Raw genomic sequence first — 25685 nt, 5'->3', positions numbered from 1 at the left:
AGTTTCTACTTAGATAGATTTGCAAAGACAGATGGTGGGGAATTGCTGTAATCTTTTATATGGGAATAAAAATTTTATTTTAATATTTACTACAACACTTCCATCTAGTGGTAATTGTGGGGAAGTGCATTATCTTGCTCTAAAGTCTGTTCCTTGAAACAGCCACTAACTTCAACAATTCTGGCCCCTCTCTCCTCCATACCTTTTAACACAACATGTGCTTGGGTTATCAGGATGAGGCCAGGCTCTGGCTGAAGAGTTTAGGCTGTGGATTTCAGACACTCCAGTCCCTGCCCTGTTCCCATTACATTAAAAGAAGTCAGTACTGCACAGAGCACCTGTAAGATAAAACAACACAAACAGCCAAAAGTCACCCTCCTGGTCTAATACTATACAATATGCCCTGGCACTGATCTGTCTCTTTTCCAAGCTGAAGAGCCCTAACCTCTTTAGCTTTTCCTCATTTGGGAGGTGTTTCATCCCCTTTATCATTTTGGTCACTCTTCTTTGAACCTTTTCTAATTCTGCTATATCTATTTTGAGATACGGTAACCAGAACTGAACGCAATATTCCAGGTGCAGACGCACTATGGAGCGATAAAAAAAGGCATTTTAGTATTTTTGGACTTATTCACTATCCAATTCCTAATAATTCCTACCATCAGCAGCTCCTAGATGGTTATCTCTGTCCAGTTCTTATTCCTGCAGAGTTCTGAGTCCAGATAAGGGGAAACAGATGTTAACATGAGCTCCTGACTTGACAAGGTTCTGGATTCAATGATATACTCAGTAACATAGTAGATGACGGCAGAAAAAGACCTGCACGGTCCATCCAGTCTGCCCAACAAGATAAACTCATATGTGCTACTTTTTGTGTATACCCTACTTTGATTTGTACCTGTCCTCTTCAAGGCACAGACCGTATAAAAGTCTGCCCAGCACTATCCCTGCCTCCCAACCACCAGCCCCGCCTCCCACCACTGGCTCTGGCACAGACCATGTAAGTTTGCCCAGCACTATCCCCGCCTCCCAACCACCAGTCCCGCCTCCCACCACCGGCTCTGCCACCCAATCTCAGCTAAGCTCCTGAGGATCCATTCCTTCTGAACAGGATTCCTTTATGTTTATCCCACGCATGTTTGAATTCCATTACCGCTAGAAAGGTTTGATCACATTTCAGAAAAGGGGGGTGGGGGTGGAAAAGCAGCAGTATTTTAGCTGCAGATAGCAGTTTTTGAATGTTTTGCCAAATAGACTTAGCAAGCAGTTATCTTGAATCCATGCCAGGTTTTCAAAACTGTGCTGTAAACTCAATCCCATCAGACAGGAGATTTTGGCGGAAGCTAAAAGGGATTATAATGACACTCCTGTATCACTCTGGGTAACAGGGACAGGAAACATTTTCCACATTCTGCTCTCGGGGTGAGGGGCAGTTCCAGCGGCTGCAGGAAAACACACTCCCAGAAAGGCTTCATTTAAACACAAGTCTAGCTCTACTTCAGGAAGCAAGTGAAAGCTTGGCTCGTTTCCCAAGCAGCCAATGGAAAACACAATTAACCTGCATAAGGACTGTAGTAGGACTTTCTTATCCACTGCTACCCTAGCTGAAATCATATTTATCCCTTCTGTATTATAACAACTGGATAGTAAGAGCGGCTGCACATACTGTAAGAACTAGCTGAGATCATTCTCATTCCTTGTGTATTATAATAATCAGCTTGTCACACACTAAGACTAACACCTTTTGCACAAACTGAAGCAGGACTTGCTTATCCTCCCCTACCCAAGCTGATATCATGCTTAGCTTATTCTTGCTGTATATCACCTTGTCTGAATTTCTCCAAAAAGGCAGCAAATAAATCCTAATAAAACAAACAAGTGGATTAGAAGCCTATAGGAGAAATAATGATGCTAACCCTTGCTTGCTTCTGTTCATGATGTCCATCTGTCTCTCTCTCCCAACCTTGTGACAGGTGAGAAGCCCCATAAATGTCAGATATGTGGGAAGGCCTTCAGCCAGAGCTCCAATCTCATCACCCACAGTCGCAAGCACACGGGCCTCAAACCCTTCGGCTGCAGTGCCTGTGGCAAGGGCTTCCAGCGCAGGGTCGATCTACGACGCCACCAGGAGACACACAACAGTTTCAAGACGGCTCCTGCAAAGTAATCCCCTTCAAGAGGGCATCTGCTGAATCACCCCGCAGCACCTTCAAGAGGACATTCCACAGCACTCTTAAAAGGGCATCTTCTGAGTCATGCCATAGTGCCTTCAAGGAGGATTACTGCCAAGATTGCTCCCATTGAGTAATCCCACAACACTATGAAGATGGTCCCTTCTGTGTAATGGTTCAGTGTCTTCAAAGCAGCTCTGCAGAGCCAGTAGGTGTGGATATGATTGTTTAAATGCACATAATAATAATAAAAAAAAAAGACAGCCCTACTAAATTGAACTTATGATCTAGTCAAACACACAGATAAGAGGCTTTAGGAGATATTTCTCCACTGTAGTAAATATGGCTTTAAAAAAAAAATCACAGTAGGGAGGTAAGATGTAGGCGTAACCTCACAAAGACTTTGGTCGTATAAAGATTGTTCCAACGCCAGCCCTTTGAGGATGGTTTCCTCCCAATAATCCTAGAATATCGGCTGATGCAGAAGGAGGAAGCGCCCTTCGGATATAACAGTATAACAATAACTGACACCCAAACCAAAACCCAAACCTCCCGGCTCCACACCTGGATCAAACAGTCACTCTGCCACGTGCGTACCTACCTAAGACAGGGGTATAACACATTACCGGAGTCCGTGGAAGATGGTCCTATGTGCAAGATCGTATAAGAACGCATTCCGCCCACACCAGCTCTGTGTCTAAGACCACTTGTAAGTGAATTAAATGCTGGAATTTCTCACCATCAGTAGAAGAATGAAGGAGACGCCAAGGCGCATGGTAAAAGCTTTATTATAAAGACCTGTTTGCAAGGACATTTTCAGGACATGTTACATTCCCTCCATGTGAAGGGGCTTCTCCAGCCTGTTTCCAGGCCCAGTCCTACGTCAAAACGATTCATCTCCTACAGGCTGCAGGGATAAATCAGAAAGGAACACGATGAAAAACTGCAAATTTATAGTAATGGGGTTATGGAGAGAGGCAAGAACTGATGAAAGACATTCTTCTGAAACACAAGCATTTGGTCTTTTACATCATACACAAATAAATATCTGTATTATATGTTTGACCATTTTATTCAATAGAGCGGAACTCAGGATTTTGCTGTTTGTAGACTGGGGAGGGATTCCAAACATCCTGACAGTGAACTAATAGCTAGGAGATTCCAGAAAGCCGTGTACAGGTAGGCCATAGACATGAGGGAGAGGAGACAAGGGCAGCTGAAGGCCGAGCTGGTGCTACTTTACCTGTTGAGGGTTCCTCCGAGAATCTCATTCTTGGGAGACCCCTTATCTGAGGAATTTTTCAGTGGTTTCTCAGCAGTCAGAGATGGCAGCACTGTCAGGAACAAGGCCTTCCCTGGGTCTAGGAGGGGGAGGGGAGAGAAATAGAGAGAATGTAAGTACAGGTAAATGCTTATATTTATACAGGGAGGTGGTGGTAGGGGGGGGGGGGGGAACAGGCAAATGTACAGAAACATTATTAGCTGTGGATTAGTGAACAGACAGTACAAGTCATCCGTTTCTTAGTTTAAATAACACAGTTTGCAATGCCTTTGATTAGGTACAAGCCTCTGTGCACACCCTGTGCAATCTTATAAGAGGTGCTGAAGGAAGGAAAGCAGACCTAAAAGCAGGAGAGTCAGCTGCTACCGTTCACCTACCAGAAAAATGGGAAATTTTGTGAATCCCTAAAGTCTCAGACCTCCTCCTCCCCTCACACACTTTTGCACTCAATGGCAGCAGTGGCCATGCCCTGGACGGAGGAGTGGAACTAGATTGCTTACCGGTCTGGGAATAGATAAACCACAGGCCACCAATCAAGAAAACCCCAATTGTGAAGGCAGAAACAGCGATTCCCACCACATCTCCCATATCAACTCCGTGCTGGCTGTCTGCAAAGGATGAGAGAGAGGATCAGGCAGGCCGCACCCCCTTCACTAGCCTGGTCTAGGGTCCTCATTTCAGCCCTCAATCAACCGTGTTGCATGTTGGGGTTTGTAGTACTATCCTCACATTAATTTCACCTGAGAAACATCAGTATGCAGTGAGACAGTGGAATAGATATGTGGGGCCACGTGGGGCCTGGGCCCCTCCCAAAATTTCCTCTGGGCTCCTGGTTGGCTGGCGGGGGTCCCCAACCCCTGCCAGTTGAAGACTTTGTCCAGTGCTGGTCTGCGGCAGTGCCGCTGCATTGCTTGCCCTGCTCTCTCTTCTCCTCACACCGGGCACGCTCCTTTTAGGCAATGCGGCGGTGCTGGAGGTATTTGCGGTGACGGTGCTTCAGCTGGCAGCAGTGAGTAGGGAGCGGCATGGCGGCGGTGGAGCTGCAACCAAAATGTGCCCCCTCACCTTGGCCTCTGGCCCCCTCCCACCTCGAGGTCTAACTACACTCCTGCAATGAGACCAGAAGCAGGTAGTGGAGTAGCCTGTTCTGCTAAGGTGGGGGTGAAGCAGAAATCGCAGGGCAACCACTGCAATGATACCCAGCTCCACTCTACCAGAGGCCAATGATGGGTTGGGTTTCCAGGATGCCTTGCCACAAATATTCAGGAGGTATCCCCAGATCTGTGGTCTGCGAACCAGCTTAATTTGCCTGTTCTAGGTATCCGAAAAACCCAACTCATCCCTGGACCTCGAGGGACCAGAGCTGAGCACCATGGCCAGATAGGAGGTGGTGGCGTCCAAACACATTTGGTACGGTAGCAGAATCTTAATCTTCATAAAAGCTGAGCTTGGTAGGGATAAGTTCATAGGAGGTGAGAGGGGTGGTTAACATGTTCTCTGGACTATACTAATCTAGGCCTGGATTTTAACCCCTCAGTGCAGAACATCTCAACCCTCTCCTGGAGTACACCTAGCCAGTCTGGTTTTTCAGGATTACCATAATGAATATGCATGAGAAGCGTGCATATATTGGAGATCTGTTGTATGCAGATCTCTCTCATGAATATTCATTGTAACTTCCATGGGCTGTACTCCAGGCTGCCAGTTCAGGAGTATTATGGGGTGGTGCAGGAGGAAGGATGCCAGGAGAACCTCTGGCAGGATACGCATTGGTGGCCATTGTACTGCTCAGTAAATGCGGCTGAGCTAAGGCCTACATAGACAGACTGTTCCACAAGAAAGTGTGGGGAATAGCTGTCTCAAGCGATGGCTTAGGAATGGCAGGGCACGACCCCAGCAAAGCAAAGCGACACACTGGATGGATTGTTGATGAAGGACTCACCAGTGTGTGCTAGATCCAGATCCAGCTTCACGGCCTCATGCACAAGCTGTGTTTTTTTCCCTATGGAAAGGAAAACATGTCCAAAATGGTGAAATACCTGTGCCCACAAACCCAGAGGGACCCCAGACCTCTGAAAGCACCCTTTGGTGACCAGTCACTGAATCAATACGAGGCTCAGCTAGGGGAACCTACCCAAATTACTGACACACACACACATACAGAGTGGCAAAGCCATGATTAGAACTCTGGCACAGGGAGAGATATATATAAGTCCATATTGAAACAGATTCAAATGGCCAAAAGAGCAGCCTGGTCATTTAAATTGCTTGTGTGGGGTTCTCCAAGAATACTCAGCAGCACTTAACAGTTAGTGGTGATTTTCAAAGTAACAACATAAAGTTAGAACTGCCAAATTTCTGTGGTGAGTTAACCGGGCTTCGGTCTAAATATCAGCCAGTGCCTAGTTAACCTCTGGGTCAGCAGAGGTACCCGGGTGTTCAATGTCGGCAGCTGCACCTGCCTCAGCTTTGAATACCTGGGTTTAGTTCAGACCACGGCTGGAAACGGCTTGCCAGTTGCTTTATCACAGCAGACTGAATGTCGGGCCTAAAGCGACTTCTTCCCTGCCCTGTAAATGTTCCATATCATCCAAATGCCAGTTTCTCCAGGTACAGAATGACACGGGGACGGGGTCCTGCGGTAACCGCGGGGACAGGGATGGGGACAGAGCCCACAGGTACAAACTTTGTTCCCATGTCATTGTCTACTTTGAAGCCTGTTAATGAACATTTACAGGGCAGGGAAGAAGTCGCTTTAGGCCCGACATTCAGTCTGCTGTGATAAAGCAACTGGCAAGCCGGCTCTGTCCCCATCCCTGTCCCCACGGTTACCGCAGGACCCCGTCCCCAGGACATTCTATACCTGGAGAAACTGGCATTTAGATGATATGGAACTGGACTGTTATTTATCTTTGAGTGATGCAGACAACAATATTTTGATTTTTTGGAAAAACAAGCAAACATGCTGGCCACAACTAGCAACATTTGCATGGGGATCCTGTACATCCTGCTACCAGCACAACTTCTAAGAAGACATCTTCTATTGCAGGAGGGACTGTGGAAGACAGGAGAGCTAGACTGAATCCTGAGATTGTTGATGACTTCTTATTCATCCACAGATTAAAATATTATAACAGTGCTTCAAAGGCCATATTTCTCAACTCGAGGAGTACAAAATACATCCCGTTCTGTATGCCCTAGACATTTTAACAGGGTGGATTAGGATTCCTTGGGGTAGTAGAAGGGTAGAGGGTGGTGGTGGGAAGGAAGGTTATTATAGCTGCTCGTTATTATTATTTTCTATTTGTAATTTATACACAACAGTTGCACAGCATATTATTCCTTTTTATACTTAAAGTAGATTAAAAAGATTTAAGTATAAAATCATAAATGTTCGAGGCTTCTGAAGATGAGGACAGAACCCACAGGGACAGGGTGAGGACCATGTCATTACCTCCAGGCCTGTTTCTGAAATTGTATATTTGTACAAAGAAACTCAAAACCTGCCACATCTGCCAACGAGGGGACATACATTAGATCCTGTTCCACTCTCAGTGCAGATGGTTTCTCACCTGTAACTGGACTGGAGTCCTGGACATGAGCCAGAAACTCCATTGCCCCTCCCATGGTGACTATCATTGGCTTGGAAACGATGCGGAGGAAGCTCCCGTTCGTTGGCTCGATACCACCTGTACTGCCGGTGCACACAGAATCCTGGGGGAGACACTAAGTTGGGTGGAGAGGAGAAGAAAGAGAAAAACAAGTCATGTAACAGTAACATCTTCAGCACCACAATTTCAATAAGGCACCCTGCCAGAAACATGCAAATGTCTGAGGGATCCACATCCTGCAGGAAGACTTTGGGTCATTCCTGGTTTTAGAGCTTAGCTAACAGATGAGGGTAGATAAAGACAAACTTATACTTCTGTTGTGCCCAATTATTTTATCCAGACTGCTACTGTCTGTACAAGACAAACTGCCTTCAGGTCTTCCTCCAAGTTCTCTACTATCCTAGGTAGACATACATACACATTCCAAGACCCAGCCTCCCCCCACCCCTTGTCTTACCACCAAACCTTACCCACTGGTGCCCAAATCATACAGCTCCCTAAGGCCCCCTTGACTCTATTGAACGCACCCTGCCTGCAATCAACTTGGTTGGTTTCTGGGGAGTCTGTTGGCCTCATCTTCTTTGTGCACAGTATCCCCAGCTCATGCTTCAGTTACTATCGCTTGCAGTGGCAAAGCAGGGTGGGGGTTAGATGCACTGAAATCTGTGCATGTTGGGGAGGAGTTTCATAGTATTGGAATAGAAAAAACAAAACTATGAGCATCTTTGTTGGGGGGGCGTGTCAAGATGGCTGCCAGACCGAAAGGTTGGTAGAGAGCTCCGAGCGTTTTTGGGGAATTTTTACCTCAGAGTGATAATGCCTCATTCTAAAAGGAAGGGAACGTTAAGGAATGTTCCTCAGCCTACCTTGACGTCTTCCCCGGCCCAAGCGTCTCTGGAGCGATACTTTCCCGGTTTCTCCAGGTCTCAGAGGGAAGTAGATCCCATAGCGGGGGTGCTTGGAGAAGCGAGTTCCCCGCTGGGAGAGGAAGCCTCCCTTTCGCCACCATCCACATCGACGATCCCTCCGTGCCCAGCGTCGATTGCGGCCCTGGAGGGAAACCCCACCGATCCCGGAAGTGTATCGGAGGGGGCAACCAGCGAGGACCCAAGACCGCAACAAACGGCTCTGAAAGCTGATGGAACTTGGCTTCCCTCAGAAAAAAGACCGGAGGTGACACTAGAAACACTTTGGGTGATGTTGGACCGGATGAACACTACACTGCAGAAAACTTCAGGTGATGTTATAAATTTAAATGCCAAGTTGGAGGGTTTAAAAGTAACTGTTGATTCCGTAAAAGAAGATTTAACAAAGCAAGTGACAACTTTGAGGAAAGAAGTGGATATGCTTAAGGACTTTAAAGATGTAGCTCTTAAAGATAATATGGAAATGAGGAGGAAAATTGAACAATTAGAGAACTATAACAGAAGGCTCAATCTCCGTCTTTTGAATTTTCCCAAGTTAACAGGGGTAACCCCGATTGACACACTACGTAGATATTTGACTGAGATATTAAAAATTCCCCTAGACTCTATTCCTCCAATAAATAAGATTTATTTTATTCCTAAACCAAAGGGGGAATTACAAGGTATTGAACAGAATATGCCTGATTTACAAAATATCTCTGAAATTTTGGAACAATCTATGGAAATAGTATTGGATAGAGCTACATTAATAATTTCTTTGGTCTTTGAGCAAGATTACAACAATATTTTAAGACTTTACTTCCGGAATTCCAAAGCTCAATTTTGTGGGTCTAAGGTCTGGATGTATCCAGATGTGACAAAACAAACACAACAGAAAAGAAAGGCATTTCTTGCTTTGAAACAAAAGACAATGGACATTGGGGGATCTTTCTTTTTGGCATATCCGGCTAAATGTGTAGTCAAATTAGGTCAAACTAAATATAACTTCTTTTCCCCGGAACAACTGAAATCGTTTCTAGAAATGAAACAACTGAAGTAATATGTAGGAATATGTAGGAATAATTTGGAGAAATGGCAGCTTTTACCTCTGTTTAAAGTCATTTGTTTTGATTACTTCTCTAATTCTATCACTCCCCCCTCGTATTGAGGTCTAAGAAAGGTTAATTGTGTTTCTTAATTGATTAACTTAATTTTAATGTTCCTTTTCCTGTATAAGATATTTTTTCCCTTTTTAAATTTATTTCTTTTGTGGGTGTTAAATAATGCAGGATGAGAACATTAATAGCATTTATTATTTACCTGTTTTATGTTCGCAAGTTTATACTTGTAAATGATATATTGAAAATATAAATAAAGAATTTAAAAAAAAAAAAAAAAAAAAAACTATTTTGCAGGGTAGAATTGGGGTGTGAATGAAAATCTTCTGTTCTCAGAGTTCCCTACGTTTCCCACAGGGTACAGTTTTTCTAACATTCAGGCTAACCTTGGGTGCATCCCAGGTTCTCTTGAGGGAACCGAGGCCCTCCTTGAAGCAGAGAGCCAGCTGGCAGTGCAGGAACTGAATGGACTCGTTGTAGGCTGGCCGCAGCCGGAAGGCAAAACGCTGGACCTCCTGCACCCGGGGGTCTTCCGCTGGCTGGGTTCTGTAGAACGTCACACTGGGGTCTGCTGGGCAGGTGTCACGCACCACGACGAAGTCAGACTCCACCGCAGGGTCCGAGGACGGTGAAACGCGGCACAGCTGGATAGAGAAACTAACCTGGGGACTGGACTGTTGGAGAACAGCCTAAAAAGGAGGAACCAGAGAAGAGACGATCAGCCAGCAGCTTGCGAGATTCACTTCAGCAGGTACCAGAACCAAACACACTTGTGGATCTGCCAAGATAACAGTAAAGGGTTAGAAGAAGTGGGGTTGGGTGTGATGTCACCTCTTTCTAGCAGTATTCCACAGTGGGGGGGGGGGGGGGGGGGAACTTACCTCTACGAAAACCCGGCTATTAATGGGGACTGTGCAGGGTCCGCACTGCTGCAGGAAGCTGTCTGAGGTGTAGGCCTCTAGGCGAAGGAGGACACGGCTTGGGGGTGGTGATGTCCCTTTGGGATTGAGTGGGGCTACATATGCACAGGTAAACTGCAAGGAAGGAGCAAGAGAAGACAAGGGCATTTCAAAAGCCAGCAATTTGAAATGAAAAAATATTTATAAAGTCCCAGAAAAAAAAAAGATTCTGTTTCAATAGGCACTGGCTCAGTTTCTTAAGATGTGTTTGCCTTATTACTTGACTTTATATAAGTAAGTTCATAAGTGTTGCCACACTGGGACAGACCAAAAGGTCCATCAAGCCCTGTATCCTGTTTCCAGCAGTGGCCAATCCAGGTTACAAGTACCTGGCAAGATCCCAAAACAGTACATTTTATGCTGCTTATCCTAGAAATAAGCAGTGGATTTCCCCCGAGTCCATCTTAATAATGACTTATGGTCTTTTCCTTTAGGAAGCTATCCAAACCTTTTTTAAAACCCGCTAAGCTAACTGCTTTTACCACATTCTCTGGCAACGAATTCCAGAGTTTATTACACGTTGAGTGATGAAATATTTTCTCTGACTTGTTTTAAATTTACTACTTTGTAGCTTAATTGAATGCCCTCTACTCCTAGTAATTTTGGAAAGAGTAAATGAGTGATTCACATCTACCCGTTCCACTCCATTCATTATTTTATAGACCTCTATCATCTCTCCTCAGCTGTCTTTTCTCCAAGCTGAAGAGCCCTAGCCGCTTTAGCTTTTCCTCATAGGGAAGTCGTCCCATCTCCTTTATCATTTTCGTTGCCCTTCTCTGTACCTTTTCTAATGCCACTATATCTTTTTTGAGATGCGGTGACACAGTATTCCAGGTGTGGTCGCACCATGGAGCGATTCAAAAACAAAGACTTGTTGGGAGGGGGGCCTGAAATTTGGAACTCCTGCTGGGTCTAAGAACAATGAGTAATTGTCAGCCTTTAAGATGCTATTTAAAAACATGGCTCTTTCACAAATATCTCTTTAGTGATATGCGACACTGATCTATATATCGTAAGCAATCTTTCTGATGAAAATGGCTGTACTGGTGTTATCTGCCTTAAGCTGTTATTGGTTAAGGGGACTGTAAACGCTTATGTTAAATTACATTAAAACATTAAGTCAGGCTATGAAATTGGGATGGGGTGATGCAGTTTCTGTACAGTCAGACGTGAGTGATGTCAAGAGTCATGAATGGGTGACATCACAAGCAGAAAAGTCAGCTCAAGCCTGTGTTCATAGGGATAATGTGACATCACCGAGCCTGGGAGAGACGGGGAATCCCAGGGATACTGTGACATCAGAGCCGGGGAATCCCAAGGACATCTGGGATGCAATTTTCAAACCATCCACATTTGGACAAAAACTTGGTATGCGTATTAGTCCATGGGTTTTGCACCTGCTCCTTCTGTGAGTAGATTTTAGCTGGAAAAGTCTGCGAGAAGATTTGAAAATGTCCTCTATGAGCAAACGTTTGATCTGTTGACTTTAACATGTGCCTTCTCACTGCTGCTAAAAGTAGACATTCAATGCAATGATTTTTAGCAGTATTAATGGTGGGGAAGGAACTTTCAAACAGCCAATTAAAACAGAAAAAAATGCTTTGCAAACTGTTGTCCAGACCCAGTGAACGAGTGAATGAGTATAGGGGAAGAGAGCAGTGGAGGACACAGAGGAAAAATAATGGCTTTTCTTATGAAATCAGGTCTCTGCACAAACTCTTTTCTAGCAGGGTTTTTTTTCCCCCTCTGGCAGTGATACTTGGTCGGAAATGTTTTGGGTAGATGCTGGTAGTGTTTTCCCAGCTTATCCATCTCTTACCTCAATCCTCTGCAAGATCTTCTCAGCCTCTTGCCCAGTGGCAAGCGATTTCTCCGATCCATTGCTGGAGGCAGGTAATCCAGGATCCCTCCTCAGCAGAACCTGAAAGGAAGATGAACACAGCGAGGATCCTATAACCTTGTGAGTTCAATTGGCTCTGGGTAGGAGAAAGGAAGTGTGGAAGCCAAGATTGGAGAAAGTTTAGGAGACTTAAATAAAGGACTATTTGACAGTGGAAGGTGAGTACATAAGCAACTGGATGTGGTGGTCATGCACAGAACTGTAGAGCTTGATGATACACAAAGACCACAAGCCTTACCCAACCTTTGCCCATTTTCCCTTCCTGTTGCAATAGCACAAGCCCTGGCTTTCTCTACAGATCCTCACAAGGTATATCAGCTGTGCTGGTTTTACTACTACACATACGCAGCACTGTACACATCATATGCAGGTACTTTCTCTGTCCTTAGATGGCTCACAATCTAAGTTTTTGCACCTGGGGCAATGGACAGTTAAATGATTTGCCCAAGGTCACAAGGAGCTGAGTGAGAATTGAACCCAGGTCGCCAGGATCAAAGCCTGCTGCACTAACCATTACCGCACCTCATGTACCTACCACCCTATTGGTGAAGAAATATTTCCTAGTGTTAATCCTCTAAGATTGTAACCTCTTGTTCTAGAGCTTTCTGTCCACCAATGGAGGTTTCTTTTTTGTGCATTGCTTATACCTTTGAGGTGGTCGAATGCCTCTTTCATCTCATCCCCTGCCTGTCATCTCAGAGGTTTTTGTGCCGATCCTGTTCCATTTTGGTGGCCTCTCTCTGGATCGCTTCTGCCCTACCTTTTGGAGGTGAGCCTTCAGAAATGGACGCAACAATCCTGGTGAAATCTCACCAAGATTTGTACAGAGGTGTTATCACCTCCTTTTCTTCTGCCGGTTATGCATCAGCCTCTCACTGTGCACGGATTGCTCGGAGGTTTGTCTCCTGTTTGGTGTACCTCACTACGTATCATGTATGGAACCCTTTTATTTTTGCGCCAGGTTAGGCTCATTCTGTGGAGATAAGCAGGCAGGATGGGTCTTTTGCCTTTTATTTTACTTAATGGTATGGGGTCAAATCAACACCATTGTATACCACGGTAGCAGCGATATAGAGTGCCCTCCTTCCTTCACATCACCAGGGGTGTAGCCTGACACCCAATTTTGGGTGAGCAGAACTCCGCCCTGTCCCACAAGTGATTTGGTCTCTCCCTCTCTTGCCTGCATGCCATATGGTCTTTCTCAAACATCCCCCCTCCCTTGCATACCTTTTAAATAGCAGGTTTTCACTAGCAGCAGCTAATACACACTGCTCATGTTGGCCCCATAGCCTTCCCTCTGATACAACTTCTTGTTTCCACATAGGCGGGAATACATCAGAGGGAAGGCTGTGGGGATTGTAAGCTCTTTGAGCAGGGACTGTCTTTCTTCTATGTTTGTGCAGCGCTGCGTGCGCCTTGTAGCGCTATAGAAATGCTAAATAGTAGTAGTAGTAGTAGGGGCCGGTGCAAACAGTATGTATCAGTTGCTGCTCACTGCAGGCGAAGATCTACTATTTGCAAGGTATGCAGGAGGGACAGTTGTTGTGAGTTTTCGGCTGGGGGGGGCTTGGGGATCCCTGCCAGCCACAACATAGGTGTGCTGCTACTGGGTGGGCCTGAGCCCACCCTTGGCTACGCCATTGCACATCATTAGGATCCAGTGGGAGGAAGGATTCACTGCCTTTCATGCTCTCTCTATAACTTTACACAGTTTAATCAGGCCCATCTCATCTTTTCTTCTCAGTAGGGTTGGCCAACGATTCCAGGCCATTAGGGACAAATGGAGTCAGTTCTAGTTTTTACAGAACTACATCTCCCTGCATGCACTGGGCTGAAAGCAGGCCTGGATCTGCCTCTTCGGAGGATGTGAAAATCGGATCCAAGCCATTTCTGTTCTGGTCCGCTTGGTTATTGCACACTGTACGGAGCCACTCACCGCGTTCCGGTAGAGAACAGCTCCCGGAGCCAAGTCTGCGTCCATCCCCACCAGGGTGCCACAGGAAGTGAGGGGAGATTCCAACAGGAAGTGGCTGCTGTTGGACTCCGCCTGACACCGGGGGTCCTGCAAGGTGACAAGGGCAGCAGAATATCCAAGAGGCTGAATCAGAGTTAATGGGGGAAGGGGAAGGGAAGAAGACCGTGAGAGAAATAACCGTAAATATTGTTGTAAAACAATGAAAGAAAGTTAACAGCTCAACTGTCTACTGAAAAAATCCCTGCCTGGGTGGGTGAAGTCAAAATATATATTAATATATTTTTCTTTATTACTTGCTTGCATTAGCATTGCAAAGCGTTTAGAAACCACCTCAAGGGCTGCCCATTCCTGGCATCGGATCTTTGCATGTACCCACCCTCTCTTTTGTCTAGAAATGCTTGTGTTCACTCCTGAGGCTCCATCCCCTTCAGCCTCACACCAAGACCCTTGTCCTAAATTGTATGCTCCCTTTGTCATCTTACTCTCAGAATGACTTGGTGCGATGCACTTGGAAGACTCCCCACTCCCTCAACTTACTTCCCCATAGCTCTTCACAAACACATAGCTCTTCCCCAGCTGCAAAGGACTAAAATACAAGCTGATCCATGCTACGACCTTCTCTTACATGAGCACGCAGTTATGGAATGCACTTCCTACAGACCTGAAAACAATCAATGAAATAACTATCTTTCGCAAATCTCTAAAGGCATATTTCTTCAACAAAGCCTACAATGAGAACCAATAATCTCACTAACCCACCTCACCAACCCACTCAGTTAGGAAAGCCCACCTTCTACACCTACCCTAATCACTCCCTACTTTCTTCTCTCTTCCCCTACTTAATCTCTACACCATACTAACTGTATCTGATATCCTGGTTTGACAATGCTAACAAAAATATGTAAGCCACATTGAGCCTGCAAATAGGTGGGAAAATGTGGGATACAAATGCAATAAATAAATAAAGGAGGAGAGTGTGCACACGCAAGAATTTAATCTCTGCTTTACTCTTGTGACTGCAATTCAGAGATCACTTGTCAGACAAGAGGGAGCAGGAGGAATCACTAGGGAAGGCAATAACCACCCAGGATGCCAAGGACCCAGAGAACCAGGTTAAGAGATAGATGTTAAAAAAAAAAACAGCAGTGGGCTACTGACCATGAGGACATCCTTCTGGACCTGGACCAGCATCTTCTTCTCCAGGCATGACACAGATATGACCTTCTCCGGGCTACTTCCTCCTGCCGGCTCTTCCCAGCTTCCTGTGCCAGTCAATAGCCCATGGCTTTCACTCCATCCCTCTTCCAGCCATCTTGTAACATTGTCCTGGGCTATTAACTGGGGCTTCGCAATTCGCTTCAGCCAGTGGAGGGTGGGGGACAGTTGACGCAAGAATGATTGGAGAAAGTCTGGTGTCTTCTTTAGATCTGCCGGGGGGGGGGGGGGGGAGACATTAAAAACCTTGTACATTCAGAGCGGGCAGACATCTGACGAACAGGTTCATATAATCTTGAACTCCTCATACAACATTTAGAGGGTCTTTTATTAAGGCACACTCACGGTTTTTGGCATGCACTAAACATTAGAGACGCCCATGCATTCCTATGGGCATCTCTAACGTTTGGCGCACCCACAATTTTAGCGAGCGCCAAAAAAACGTGAGCATGCCTTAGTAAAAGACGCCTTTAGATGATTCTTGAGTTAGTGCTACAGCTGTACAATGGGACAATTGCCCACCCGTCCTCCTACCTCTCTGAAGTAATCCTAAGAGCGTCTGTGTTATACTTATCTCAGTTTAAAGAGAATCCCAGATACAACACAGAAGAAAGCAAAAAACCTATATGCTCCAGGAGAATTAAGTGACCACATCCTCTTATTACTGGGGATTCAGAAGAAGTAGGACACTGGCTTGACCTTGCAGAACTGAAGCTCTTAACCAGCTGTGTGTACTACATCAGACATCTTGGAAACAGAGTTTGTGGGTCTGCATTAGTAAAATGATCTTAAATGTGTTAAGGCTGGCTTATCAATCAGGCAGTTGCCAAGTGCGGCAGCCACACAAATTCAAAGCAACATTAGAGCATACTTTAACCTACAGAGGGCGGGCAATTTTTAAATGGTCCGTTTATCTGGATAAACGACTTTTGGAAAATTTGTGAATATATATTTCCATATATGAGACCAAGTCTTGACGTCTGTTTTGTGCGGGATTGTTCAGGGAAGGGCAATGTTAGGAAAAAGCCAATTGTTAAGTTTAAAAATCAAAATCTTGGGGGGGGGGGGGGGGGGGGGGGGAAGACAGTTAATTGTGGAAAGGGGAAAGGGGAAACCTGAAAGCTTGCCTTGGGCTCCTAATACCTTTGAGGCAGCCTTAAATGTGTTGTATTTGGTTATCTACCACGACTATAATCCACTCAGGAGTTTTAGTTAGGCAGGATATAAACGACATGAAATAAATTAACTTTTAAAAAAGTTTCACACTACTTTACCAACAAGGCCTCAATGTAAAGTGAAGTTTTGGGCCGTACACAGCAAAGATCATCTGAAGAAGTCAAAGTTCAGAGGTCCAAGTGGAGGTCTAGACACCCATGAGAGTAGGTGCAAAACTGGGACCTCATCTCCAAGGTAAATGCCTCCGATTCCCTGCTCAAATGTCACACCTTGTCCCTCTTCCTCTTTTTAAGCTAATTTAGTGAAGAAATGAGGAAAGAGCATTATCATGCTAATCTTCATTTCACCTACACAAGACGACACAGAAGATGGTGTTAATTTTTCTCTATCACCACTGGCAACAGGTTTAAGCTGCAGAACAGAAAGGCATATAGGCGTATATAGAAAGCTCTTGTCTCTAGCCTAACCCAGGGAAGGGGTAGAACCTCCATCATTGGAAGGTTTTTAGATGTTGTGGATCCTACCTGAAGTCAAGGGATGGCATGGATGAACTACCAAGGTCTCTTCCAGCTCCATCTTTCTCTGACAAGACGACCTCTTGAAATCTCTTTCTACAATCCAAGACGAGCTCCCTGGATCCATTCTGAGCTTATTTTTCTATGATTCTACATGACCTTCTCAGACCCCTTCCAGCCCTACATTTATCAGATTCCAGATGACTAGCTCATGTCTTTTCCAGTCCTATCTTACCCTCATGAGATGTAAACCGTTATCTTATGTATTTAAGCTTAGAGGTATAGCAAATGAAAAACTATAACTTCTGAAGTCCCTTCTACAATCTGAGATGACCTCCATGCCAAGCCTATGTTTCTAGAAGACCTCCTGAGCTTCCTTCCAGTTCTAACTTTATCAGATTCCAAATGACTACCTCGTATCCAACCCTATGATTCTAAATCATCTTTTGGTTCTATTATCTCTGGTTCTAGAGAACAGATTTCTGCAAGTAACATGGACAGCACTCAGTCTTCCCTATAGTTGAACTTGTAGCTTGACGGAGTCCACCCCCTCCTCCCCTCACCTCCCACTCAACGTAATCTGAGCCATTCCCAGCTGTACCTATTTGCTCCTGCATTCTGCGGCCCAGCCTCATTTTTCTTTTGCTTATTCAACCCCCAAGGATAAGGGGATTAGCTGGGCAGTAATTGTAGAAGGTTTTCTGTACACTTCAGCGAGTTTCACTTGAAAGGCACAAGCTGGAATCTGTTCCTAGAAATGGCTTCTAGCGTGGATGCAAGTCAAACCTCCAGATCATCCTAGGAGAAGGCCCTGATGCTCAGAACTCCAGTGCTGTTCTGAATAGCGCCGTAAAAATGTCGCCAGAACAGTGCAGAATGCCCTAATGCTCAATGCTAATGAGATGCAAATATAGGTGTGCTCATAGCGTTAGGGAGTTCAGCAGGAGGATTGTGCTGGAGCACACGCAGAGTTTCACGGTAAGCTCAGCTCCTTTGCACATGCACCTGGTAAGACCCGACCGTGAAGCACACAGGGGCGTCTGTTTTCCGTGGCCTAAATAGAAACGTTAATTTTTTTTTTTGTTAGGACGCTTTAAATTTAGAAAGAGGAAACAGACGCCAACATGTGCTTTCGCTGGGGTCTGTTTCTCACAACTGGCGCTGGGTAAGGGCTTCCTTCTGCTACCAAAGGCAATCAAAACCGGCAGATTTTGCAGAAAGAATCGTGGGAAATCCTCTCTACCAACACCCTAATGCCTGCTCTGACCTGGTGTTATTATTTTTTTTTTTACAGTGGTAAGGCAGATTTTTGTTTTGGGCACTCTTTTCCGAGCATTGGGGATAAAAAATGACCTCATTTAAATGAGCTTGACTACATTTGCATGCTATCTGTGCTAAGGCCTGGTGTGCTCATTGTTTCCTGTGCTAGACCCCCCCCCCCTTGAACATTCTGCGTAGGTAAATGAGGGTGCTAAAATGGCGCTAGTGGCCTCTAGCGCCTGAGCTTACTTTTCTGCATTGGGGGGGGGGGGGGCTAAGTGTTTGCTGCCCCCCCTAATTATAGAACTTATGCAAAACTGAGATTCTCAGCTCAAAATTCACACCTCTTGTCTCTCCCCCCACCCCTTTTAAGCTACTGCACAAGGAAATGGCATATATAGCCAGGGCTGGGGGGGGGGGGCTTTTTTTCCGTACAGTTAGGCAAGAAATGTAGGGGTCCCTTTTACAAAGGCGTATAGAGGCCTACACGCGTACAACGCACGTGATATTGGCACTACTGCCCGCTACTGCGGCACGCTTACCCAGTGGTAATCGGCAGTTGGCATGTGCTGGACAGTTACAGCCCAGTTAGCGCACGAGACTTACCAGTAAGTCAACGGGTGGCGTTAAGGTCTTAGGCTGAAAAACGGACATGCGCTGGTTTTCGTTTTGCCGCACATTAAAAAAATTACTTTTCTAGGCGCGCTCAGAAAATGGACCAGCGTGCATCCAAAACATACACCTACGTGCCACGCCTTAGTAAAGGGTCCCTTAGACAATACACCGTTGGGCAAAAAAAAAATAATAAAACAATGAACGGAAACATCAGCCAGCCTGGATTTCACAGTGTGGAGTAGAAGACTAACGGTTAGAGCAATGTGGCTCCTGGTGACCTTGGGCAAGTCACTTAACCCTCCACTGCCTCAAGTACAAATTAGGGGCCCTTTTACAACGGTGCGCAGGCGCCTACATGCGTCCAACATGCATCAAATTGACATTACCGCCCGGCTACCATGTGCCCAGGGCGGTAATTCCATTTCTGGTGCGCAACCAAAACACGCAGTAGAAAATATTTTCTATTTTCTACCGTGGGGCGCTTACCCGGTGGTAAATCAGCTGGATGCTTACTGCCCGGTTAGCGTGCAAGACCTTACCGCTAAGTCATTGGGTAGTGGTAAGGTCTCAGGCCAAAAATGGATGCACGCTGGTTTTAAATTGTGCTGCACCTCCATTTTACGGCACAAAAAAGAAAAATGCCTTTTGTCTACGCGCGCAGGAGGAAATGGACCTGCGCGCATCCAAAACACATGCCTACACCAGCGCAGACCACTTTTAGGCGCGTCTTAGTAAAAAGGGACCCTTAGTGTATAAGCCTTCTGGAGACAGGGAATACCTTCTGTACCTGAATGTAATTAACCTTGAGCTAAATCCAAATACTACCAGAACCCTCATCCACACTCTTATCACCTCTCGCTTAGACTATTGCAACTTGCTTCTCACAGGTCTCCCACTTAGCCATCTCTCTCCTCTTCAATCTGTTCAAAATTCTGCTGCACGACTAATATTCCGCCAGGGTCCTTATGCTCATATTAGCCCTCTCCTCGTCACTTCACTGGCTTCCTATCAGTTTCCGCATACAGTTCAAACTCCTCTTATTGACCTATGTGCTTTCACTCTGCAGCTCCTCAGTACCTCTCCACTCTCATCTCTCCCTACATTCTTCCCCGGGAACTCAGTTCACTGGGTAAATCTCTCTTATCTGCACCCTTCTCCTCCACTGCTAACTCCAGACTCTGTTCCTTTTATCTTGCTGCACCATATGCCTGGAATAGACTTCCTGAGCCAGTACGTCAAGTTCCATCTCTGGCTGTCTTCAAATCTAAGCTAAAAGCCCACATTTTTTATGCTACTTTTAACTCCTAACCCTTACTCACTTGTTCAGTACCAGTATTTTACCATTCCCACCTTAGTAATTCCCTTATCTCTTATTTGTCCTGTCTGTACTAATTAGACTGTAAGCTCTGTCGAGCAGGGACTGTCTCTTCATGTTCAAGTGTACAGCACTTCGTACGTCTAGTAGAGCTATACAAATGATAAGTAGTAGTAGTAGTAGAAGACAGGGAATACCTTCCATACCTGAATGTAATTCACCTTGAGCCATTACTGAAAGGGGGTGAGCTAAATCCAAATATAGTAGAGACAACAGAACAGCAGATTGCCAAAGCCCCATGCAAGAGGCACATTGATACACACAAAACAGGAATACAGCATGGAGAGCTGAATTATGGGATCTGAGGTGGGAAGAAGATTACTAAAGACTCAGTCCTTGAATCAAAACATTTTAGTAATGGTACAGAAATGTTTAAAAAAAAAAAAAATTAACCGCTATGTAAATTTCAGACAGAGAACATGACAAGAAGGCATGAACAACCTTGCTAGATCTGATGCTGTTGAAAAGGTGGTCTCTTGATCCTTAGATTTCACTTATTTGATCTGTGGGTTGAGAAGTATTTCAGATGGCAGACTCAATGACCTTTAATTTTTGCAAGGTTATCTGGAGACCTTAAGACATGCCAATGCTCCAAGTGCTAAAATCTTGCAAGTGGCTGCTTATGTCTATTTTTATTATATTTCCACTACTCATGATGTATTGTAAGCCACATTGAGCCTGCAAAGAGGTGGGAAAATGTGGGATACAAATGCAATAAATAAATATATAAGATATTTCCTGACTCCTGTAGATAAAGTCAAGGTCCCTGGTGTCTGGTTCAGATGATCTGCGATTAACCACCAACAACTGATGTGCAAACGGTAGATGAGGGGGGTATGTTGGCGTGAACCTCTTAACATCCAAATAGCAGATGAAATTTATTGTGGAGAAGTGCGAAATAACGCACATTGGGAAAAACCCAAAATTATAGCTACATGGTACTAGGTTCCACATTAAGAATCATCACCGACGAAAAGAATTTAAGGTGTCATCAGGGACATGTTTGCTTTTTTTGGCACACAGAGAAGAAAATTGAAACAAGAATGCTAGGAATTATTAGGAAAGGGATAAGAGTGTAAAACAAAGATGATTATAATGCTTCTGTATCGCTCCATGAAACAGGAAAAGGTGCAGAGAAGGGCAACCAACAGGATTAAGGAAACAGAAAGACTAAAGGGGTTAGGGCTCTTCAGCCTGGAGAAGAGATGGCCAAGGGGAGACAGGATAGCTGAAACCTGGTGAAAATCCTGCTGTGCACACTGGGCCCAGATCCCTGCTACCCGCCCCTGCCCCCCCCCCTTCTAGTTGTATGTTACCCAATTTAGCCACCCAAATCATAATTAATGCAACGTGCTCGTTAATCATTGGAGCCCATTAACTCACTATTTTGGGTGACCTTTAAAGAATCTGGAGGTATATGGATAGGGTTGGGTTGAAAAGCTCTCTAAGGTAGAGAGACTAAGAACGAGCTACTGGAGCAGAAATGCCTTTAACTACTACTGAAAGGGAATGAGTTGAATCTGAAATAAATGAATGTGCACATTAGCACATCTGATAGCAACACTTTATGCTACCACTGTAACATACCTATGTTCTACTGCGTTGCCTATTACTATATCCTTACTGCTAGTATTATGATTTAATTTGCCTGGTTCCAATTTTATCTCACTGTTCTGCGAATCATGCTGACATCTGTATTAAAAGTATAACAGTAGTAAAATGACTAATGCTGTTTATATCAAGCTGTCCCTTTTGCAACCCTGAATTACTTTCTTCATAATCATAGCTAATACATCTTTTAAATAAAGACCACACATTTAGTGGTGCCGAATGTACATCTTAGACATCTGGTTTTAAATTAAAAGAGTAATGGTTGACGAAAATTACCCCCAACGTCCAAAAATGCAGAGGGGGTAATAGGAGGTTAAAAAAAAAAAAAAAAAAAGAGAGAGAAAACAAGGACCAGCTCAATGATGTAAACAGTGTGTGTTGGCTGAACTATCAGGAAGGAAGGAGACCGTAAAGGCATGAAGTTAGATATCTATTTATTTAAAACTAAATATATTCTGCCTTATCTATGATTATAAGTGGATTGCAATATTGATAATTCAAGTTACCCTGTGGATAAGTAGGGGGTACTACCAGGGTGTAGATTAAAGGCAGGATCAGTATTTACATTCTTAACAAAAAAAAAAAAAGGGGGGGGAGATTTCAAATGACCTTAAAAAACAAACAAACAGTGGACCACTGGCACCTACCTGTGGTCTCAGAAGCTGCAGAGAGGGTGAGGAACAGAAACACAGGGTACACGGTTACCAGCATCCTAAACGGTACCAGCCAGTACTCTGGGAGTTACCTCCGCTAGTGAAACCAAAGAAAATTAGCATGGATGAGGGGTTATCCCATCAGATAGCCATGATGCACATCCTTTTATCCATAAGCTAAATATGAAAAAAAAGTGGCCTTGAAGCTGATGTAGCAACACACAAATCACCCAAAATACCTTCTACATCATCATATCCAGCCCCGGACAGGACCTCAATCAGCAAACTGATGGGACAGTACGAGTCCTGTGGAACCACTAGGTACTTGAACTCCCTTATGGATTTTCAAGCTAATTTACTTACCTGGTTTAGGAACAATCCGGGCTACGTGCCAAGCTTGCAGTGTGTGTTGTATTCTGCCTGTGTACCAGGTTTCTGGTGTCTCGTGTGACCTGCATATCTGTCGCTTCCTTTCTCTGCCTGATCCCAGCACCACCACCCACTCACAGCATGTAAGAAGACATGAGCTTACTATATGATCACCTACCCAAGGAGCGTCCCAACCTCGCTCTCCACCAGCAAGGAAATTAAGAGGGTCGATGGCTCAGAAATTGCACCACAACTGAAATGAATACGCCAGAAGCTGGATGGGATTTTTATAGCAGCAGCCAAACAGCAGGCATCAGGAAGAGGTGGGAATAAGAGTTTTAATGAGAGATGAGAGCTTGACTATAACCAAATTAAATATGGCATTCTAATTTCGAGAAAACTATTGTAGGTGAAGTGCTGAAACTGCTTTTCAAATTTGGTTCAATTTTAAAAAATCTATTTTTCTCCCCTATACAGGTCCTGCTACTTCACCGAGACCCACCATCCACATACCTTAGCAATACACCTCACTTTTTAAACATTTAACAAGAGGAGTCACGTGATGCTATGAGCTAGATAGGATGTTTGCTGTTTAGCTCCGAGGCCCTTGCCCTAAATAGACTAATTTTTGCAGTCTTCGGACTCACCCTAAGGGATTTCCTAAACGCTGATCGCGCAGAGCGTGCCTATGGACAAATACCTAAAATAATCGCTGGGTGAAATGGCACAAAAGTCAGCAAAAAAAGAGAAAGCCAAGACCGGGCTAGCAGAAAAGAAAATGGCGGATGCACCGTCTGAAACTTCGCCACTGATAAGTTTCAATGAACAACAACTAATCCAGCTGACTACTGCAATCGCGAACGCGTGGGACCCGAAATGGACAGCACTTAATGAGAAAATAGATAATTTTCAGACAGCTAGATGGATTGCGAACACGCGCTAGTGATCTGGAAACGCGGGTGTCCACGCTCGAGGATGACTCCCGGAGTTATGGCCCAGACTTACGAGGCCTGCAACAACAATTGAAGGAGCAAGAAGAGAGACTTGAAGATTTGGAGAGCCGCTCCCGGCGGAACAATATCCGCATAGTAGGCCTACCGGAACAGCTTTCAGAGCGGAACTTACAAACATGGCTGGAGCGCTGGTTAGCAAAAGAATTGGCCCTCACGGACTCCTGCGGACCGTTAGTGATCGCGCGTGCACATCGTGTAGGGTGAAGAATGGAAGCGAATGCAAGGCCAAGGGTGGTGGTGGCAAAGATTCTAAATTATCAACACAAATTGGAAATTCTTCAAGGATTCAAAATTCGCAGAGATTCGCTTAAATACAGAGACAAGTCTATCTTGATTTTTCCAGATTACACACAAAAAGTCCAGGACCAACGCCGAAAATTTCATCCCCTTTGTGCAATGCTGGCAGCAAAGAAGATAAAATTTACTCTACAGTTTCCTGCAAAATTACGCCTCTATATTAATGAGGGGTGGCAAGCCTGCAACACAGTAGAAGAGGCACGCAGAGTACTAGCAGACAATCACCTACTAGATGGCACATGAGCGAAGGACTGGTGGTAATTATGAATAATTGGGTAGAGTTTGAATCTGTTACTTGAAATGTTATTAAAGTTGAATAGAGGGTAAATGTACTTAAATCTGGGGCGGGGGCCTCGTAGCACCAGAACGTGTTACTCTTAATCTTGCAGGCCTAGCAGCTTGTGTAGATGACTCGGGGTCACTTGTTTGGGGAGGGTCGGGATGGGGGGAAGTGGGGGATGGGACAGAAGAGGGGGGAGAGATTCCACTGGACACTTTAGACGTGTTGGCGAGGCAGAATCCATTGTATATTGATATAGGGATGCCCCGTATAGAATCTGTTAACATGAAAGAGATATCACACCTGTCAGATATGGGGCACCTAAACAACAACTTACTGAAAGTGCACACCATGACTCAAATAGCTGAATGGAGTAGCCCCTTATGTCCGTGATTATGCCCGCACGAATCATCACGTGGAATGTGGGAGGTATCACGTCCCCGATTAAATGCGCCAAAATACTGACGGCTCTACGTAGGCATGGCACTGATATTGCATGTCTACAAGAGACACGTCTCTCTGAAAGTGAACATAAGAAACTGCAGAAAACACGGGTGGGTGAAGTGTTAGCCAGCCCATCTCAGGGCCGGAAGGGAGGAGTGGCCATTTTATTTAGGAAAGGGCTATCATACAAAGCAACAGTCATAGCCAGAGACCCGGGCGGGCACTTTCTGTTAACCAAGATCTGGTTGCAAGGTTTGGAGTTTAATTTGTTGGTAGTGTACGGCCCTAACCAACATGACCCTGAGTTTTATCAGTCGGTACTCTGGCTCTGTCATCAACAAGAGGGGATGCCACTACTACTAGCAGGGGACCTTAACTTAATTAAAGATTGTGAGTTAGATTGCACAAATCCCGCCTCTGCACATTATCAAGGTTACAGACAGAATACTCTCTCCGCCATGATGCAAGTTTTCGATTTGGTGGATACCTGGCGGGCCTTACACCCGACTGAGAGAGATTATACGCATAGGTCCCGGGCCCATGGAACACAAGCCAGGTTAGACTATATGTTGATCACTAGAACCTGGTTTCATAGGATACAGAGGGCAGTAATCGGTCCAGAAGAGATTTCGGACCACACCCCGGTGTGGGTTGATGTAGAAACTGATGTAGACCAATAGGGAGGGCCGGGATGGAGATTTCCAGCATATCTTTATACAGACTTGGCCTTCCGTAACTATATTGTGGAGAAGTGGGCTGAATTTGTGGCAGATAATGTGGGCCATAAAGGTCAACCCCGACTGTTTTGGTCAACTTCAAAAGCTGTATTAAGAGGACATATTATAGCGTATGTCTCGTTAAAGAAAAAACGGACAGCTACGACTATACTGCATTTGGAACGTGATTTAATTAAAGCTAAACGGCAAATACACATAATCCCT

The 25685-nt window shown here is 45.0% G+C and overlaps 2 protein-coding genes across 4 annotated transcripts in view; one reads left to right on the top strand and one right to left on the bottom strand.

Moving 5' to 3' along the window:
- Positions 1–3229, top strand: part of LOC115466117 (zinc finger protein Gfi-1-like) — a 30411-nt gene extending 27182 nt beyond the window's left edge. For all 3 annotated transcript variants that reach the window (XM_030197159.1, XM_030197161.1, XM_030197160.1), the window contains exon 7: positions 1974–3229. In XM_030197159.1, the coding sequence (XP_030053019.1) occupies positions 1974–2167 (194 nt within the window). In that variant the 3' untranslated portion in view covers positions 2168–3229. The remainder of the gene's footprint in view (positions 1–1973) is intronic.
- On the bottom strand, positions 2998–22956 carry TGFBR3L (transforming growth factor beta receptor 3 like). Its single transcript, XM_030197157.1, has 12 exons — positions 22889–22956; positions 22336–22438; positions 15080–15348; positions 13883–14044; positions 11866–11967; positions 9969–10121; positions 9474–9776; positions 7026–7179; positions 5396–5455; positions 3954–4061; positions 3415–3532; positions 2998–3078 (listed from the first exon to the last, which is right to left on the bottom strand). The coding sequence occupies exons 2-12, from the start codon at positions 22397–22399 to the stop codon at positions 3072–3074; spliced, it is 1500 nt and encodes a 499-aa protein (XP_030053017.1). The 5' UTR covers positions 22400–22438; positions 22889–22956; the 3' UTR covers positions 2998–3071.
- Between the last annotated feature and the right edge of the window lie 2729 nt (positions 22957–25685).

This window comes from Microcaecilia unicolor, chromosome 3 (genome assembly GCF_901765095.1).
Source record: "Microcaecilia unicolor chromosome 3, aMicUni1.1, whole genome shotgun sequence".
Lineage (NCBI taxonomy): Eukaryota > Metazoa > Chordata > Amphibia > Gymnophiona > Siphonopidae > Microcaecilia > Microcaecilia unicolor.
The sequence above is the reverse complement of the archived record's forward strand: the minus strand, read 5'-3'. Positions and strand labels throughout refer to the sequence as shown.

Bases quoted from the DNA above. Each gene is read 5' to 3' on its own strand.
- TGFBR3L (XM_030197157.1), bottom strand. From the start codon at position 22,399: ATGCTGGTAACCGTGTACCCTGTGTTTCTGTTCCTCACCCTCTCTGCA. The intron at 5,456-7,025 runs GTGAGAAACCAT...TCCTTTCCATAG, and splicing joins GGACTCCAGTCCAGTTACAG to GGAAAAAAACACAGCTTGTG. The intron at 4,062-5,395 runs GTGAGTCCTTCA...CATCCTTTGCAG, and splicing joins TCTGGATCTAGCACACACTG to ACAGCCAGCACGGAGTTGAT.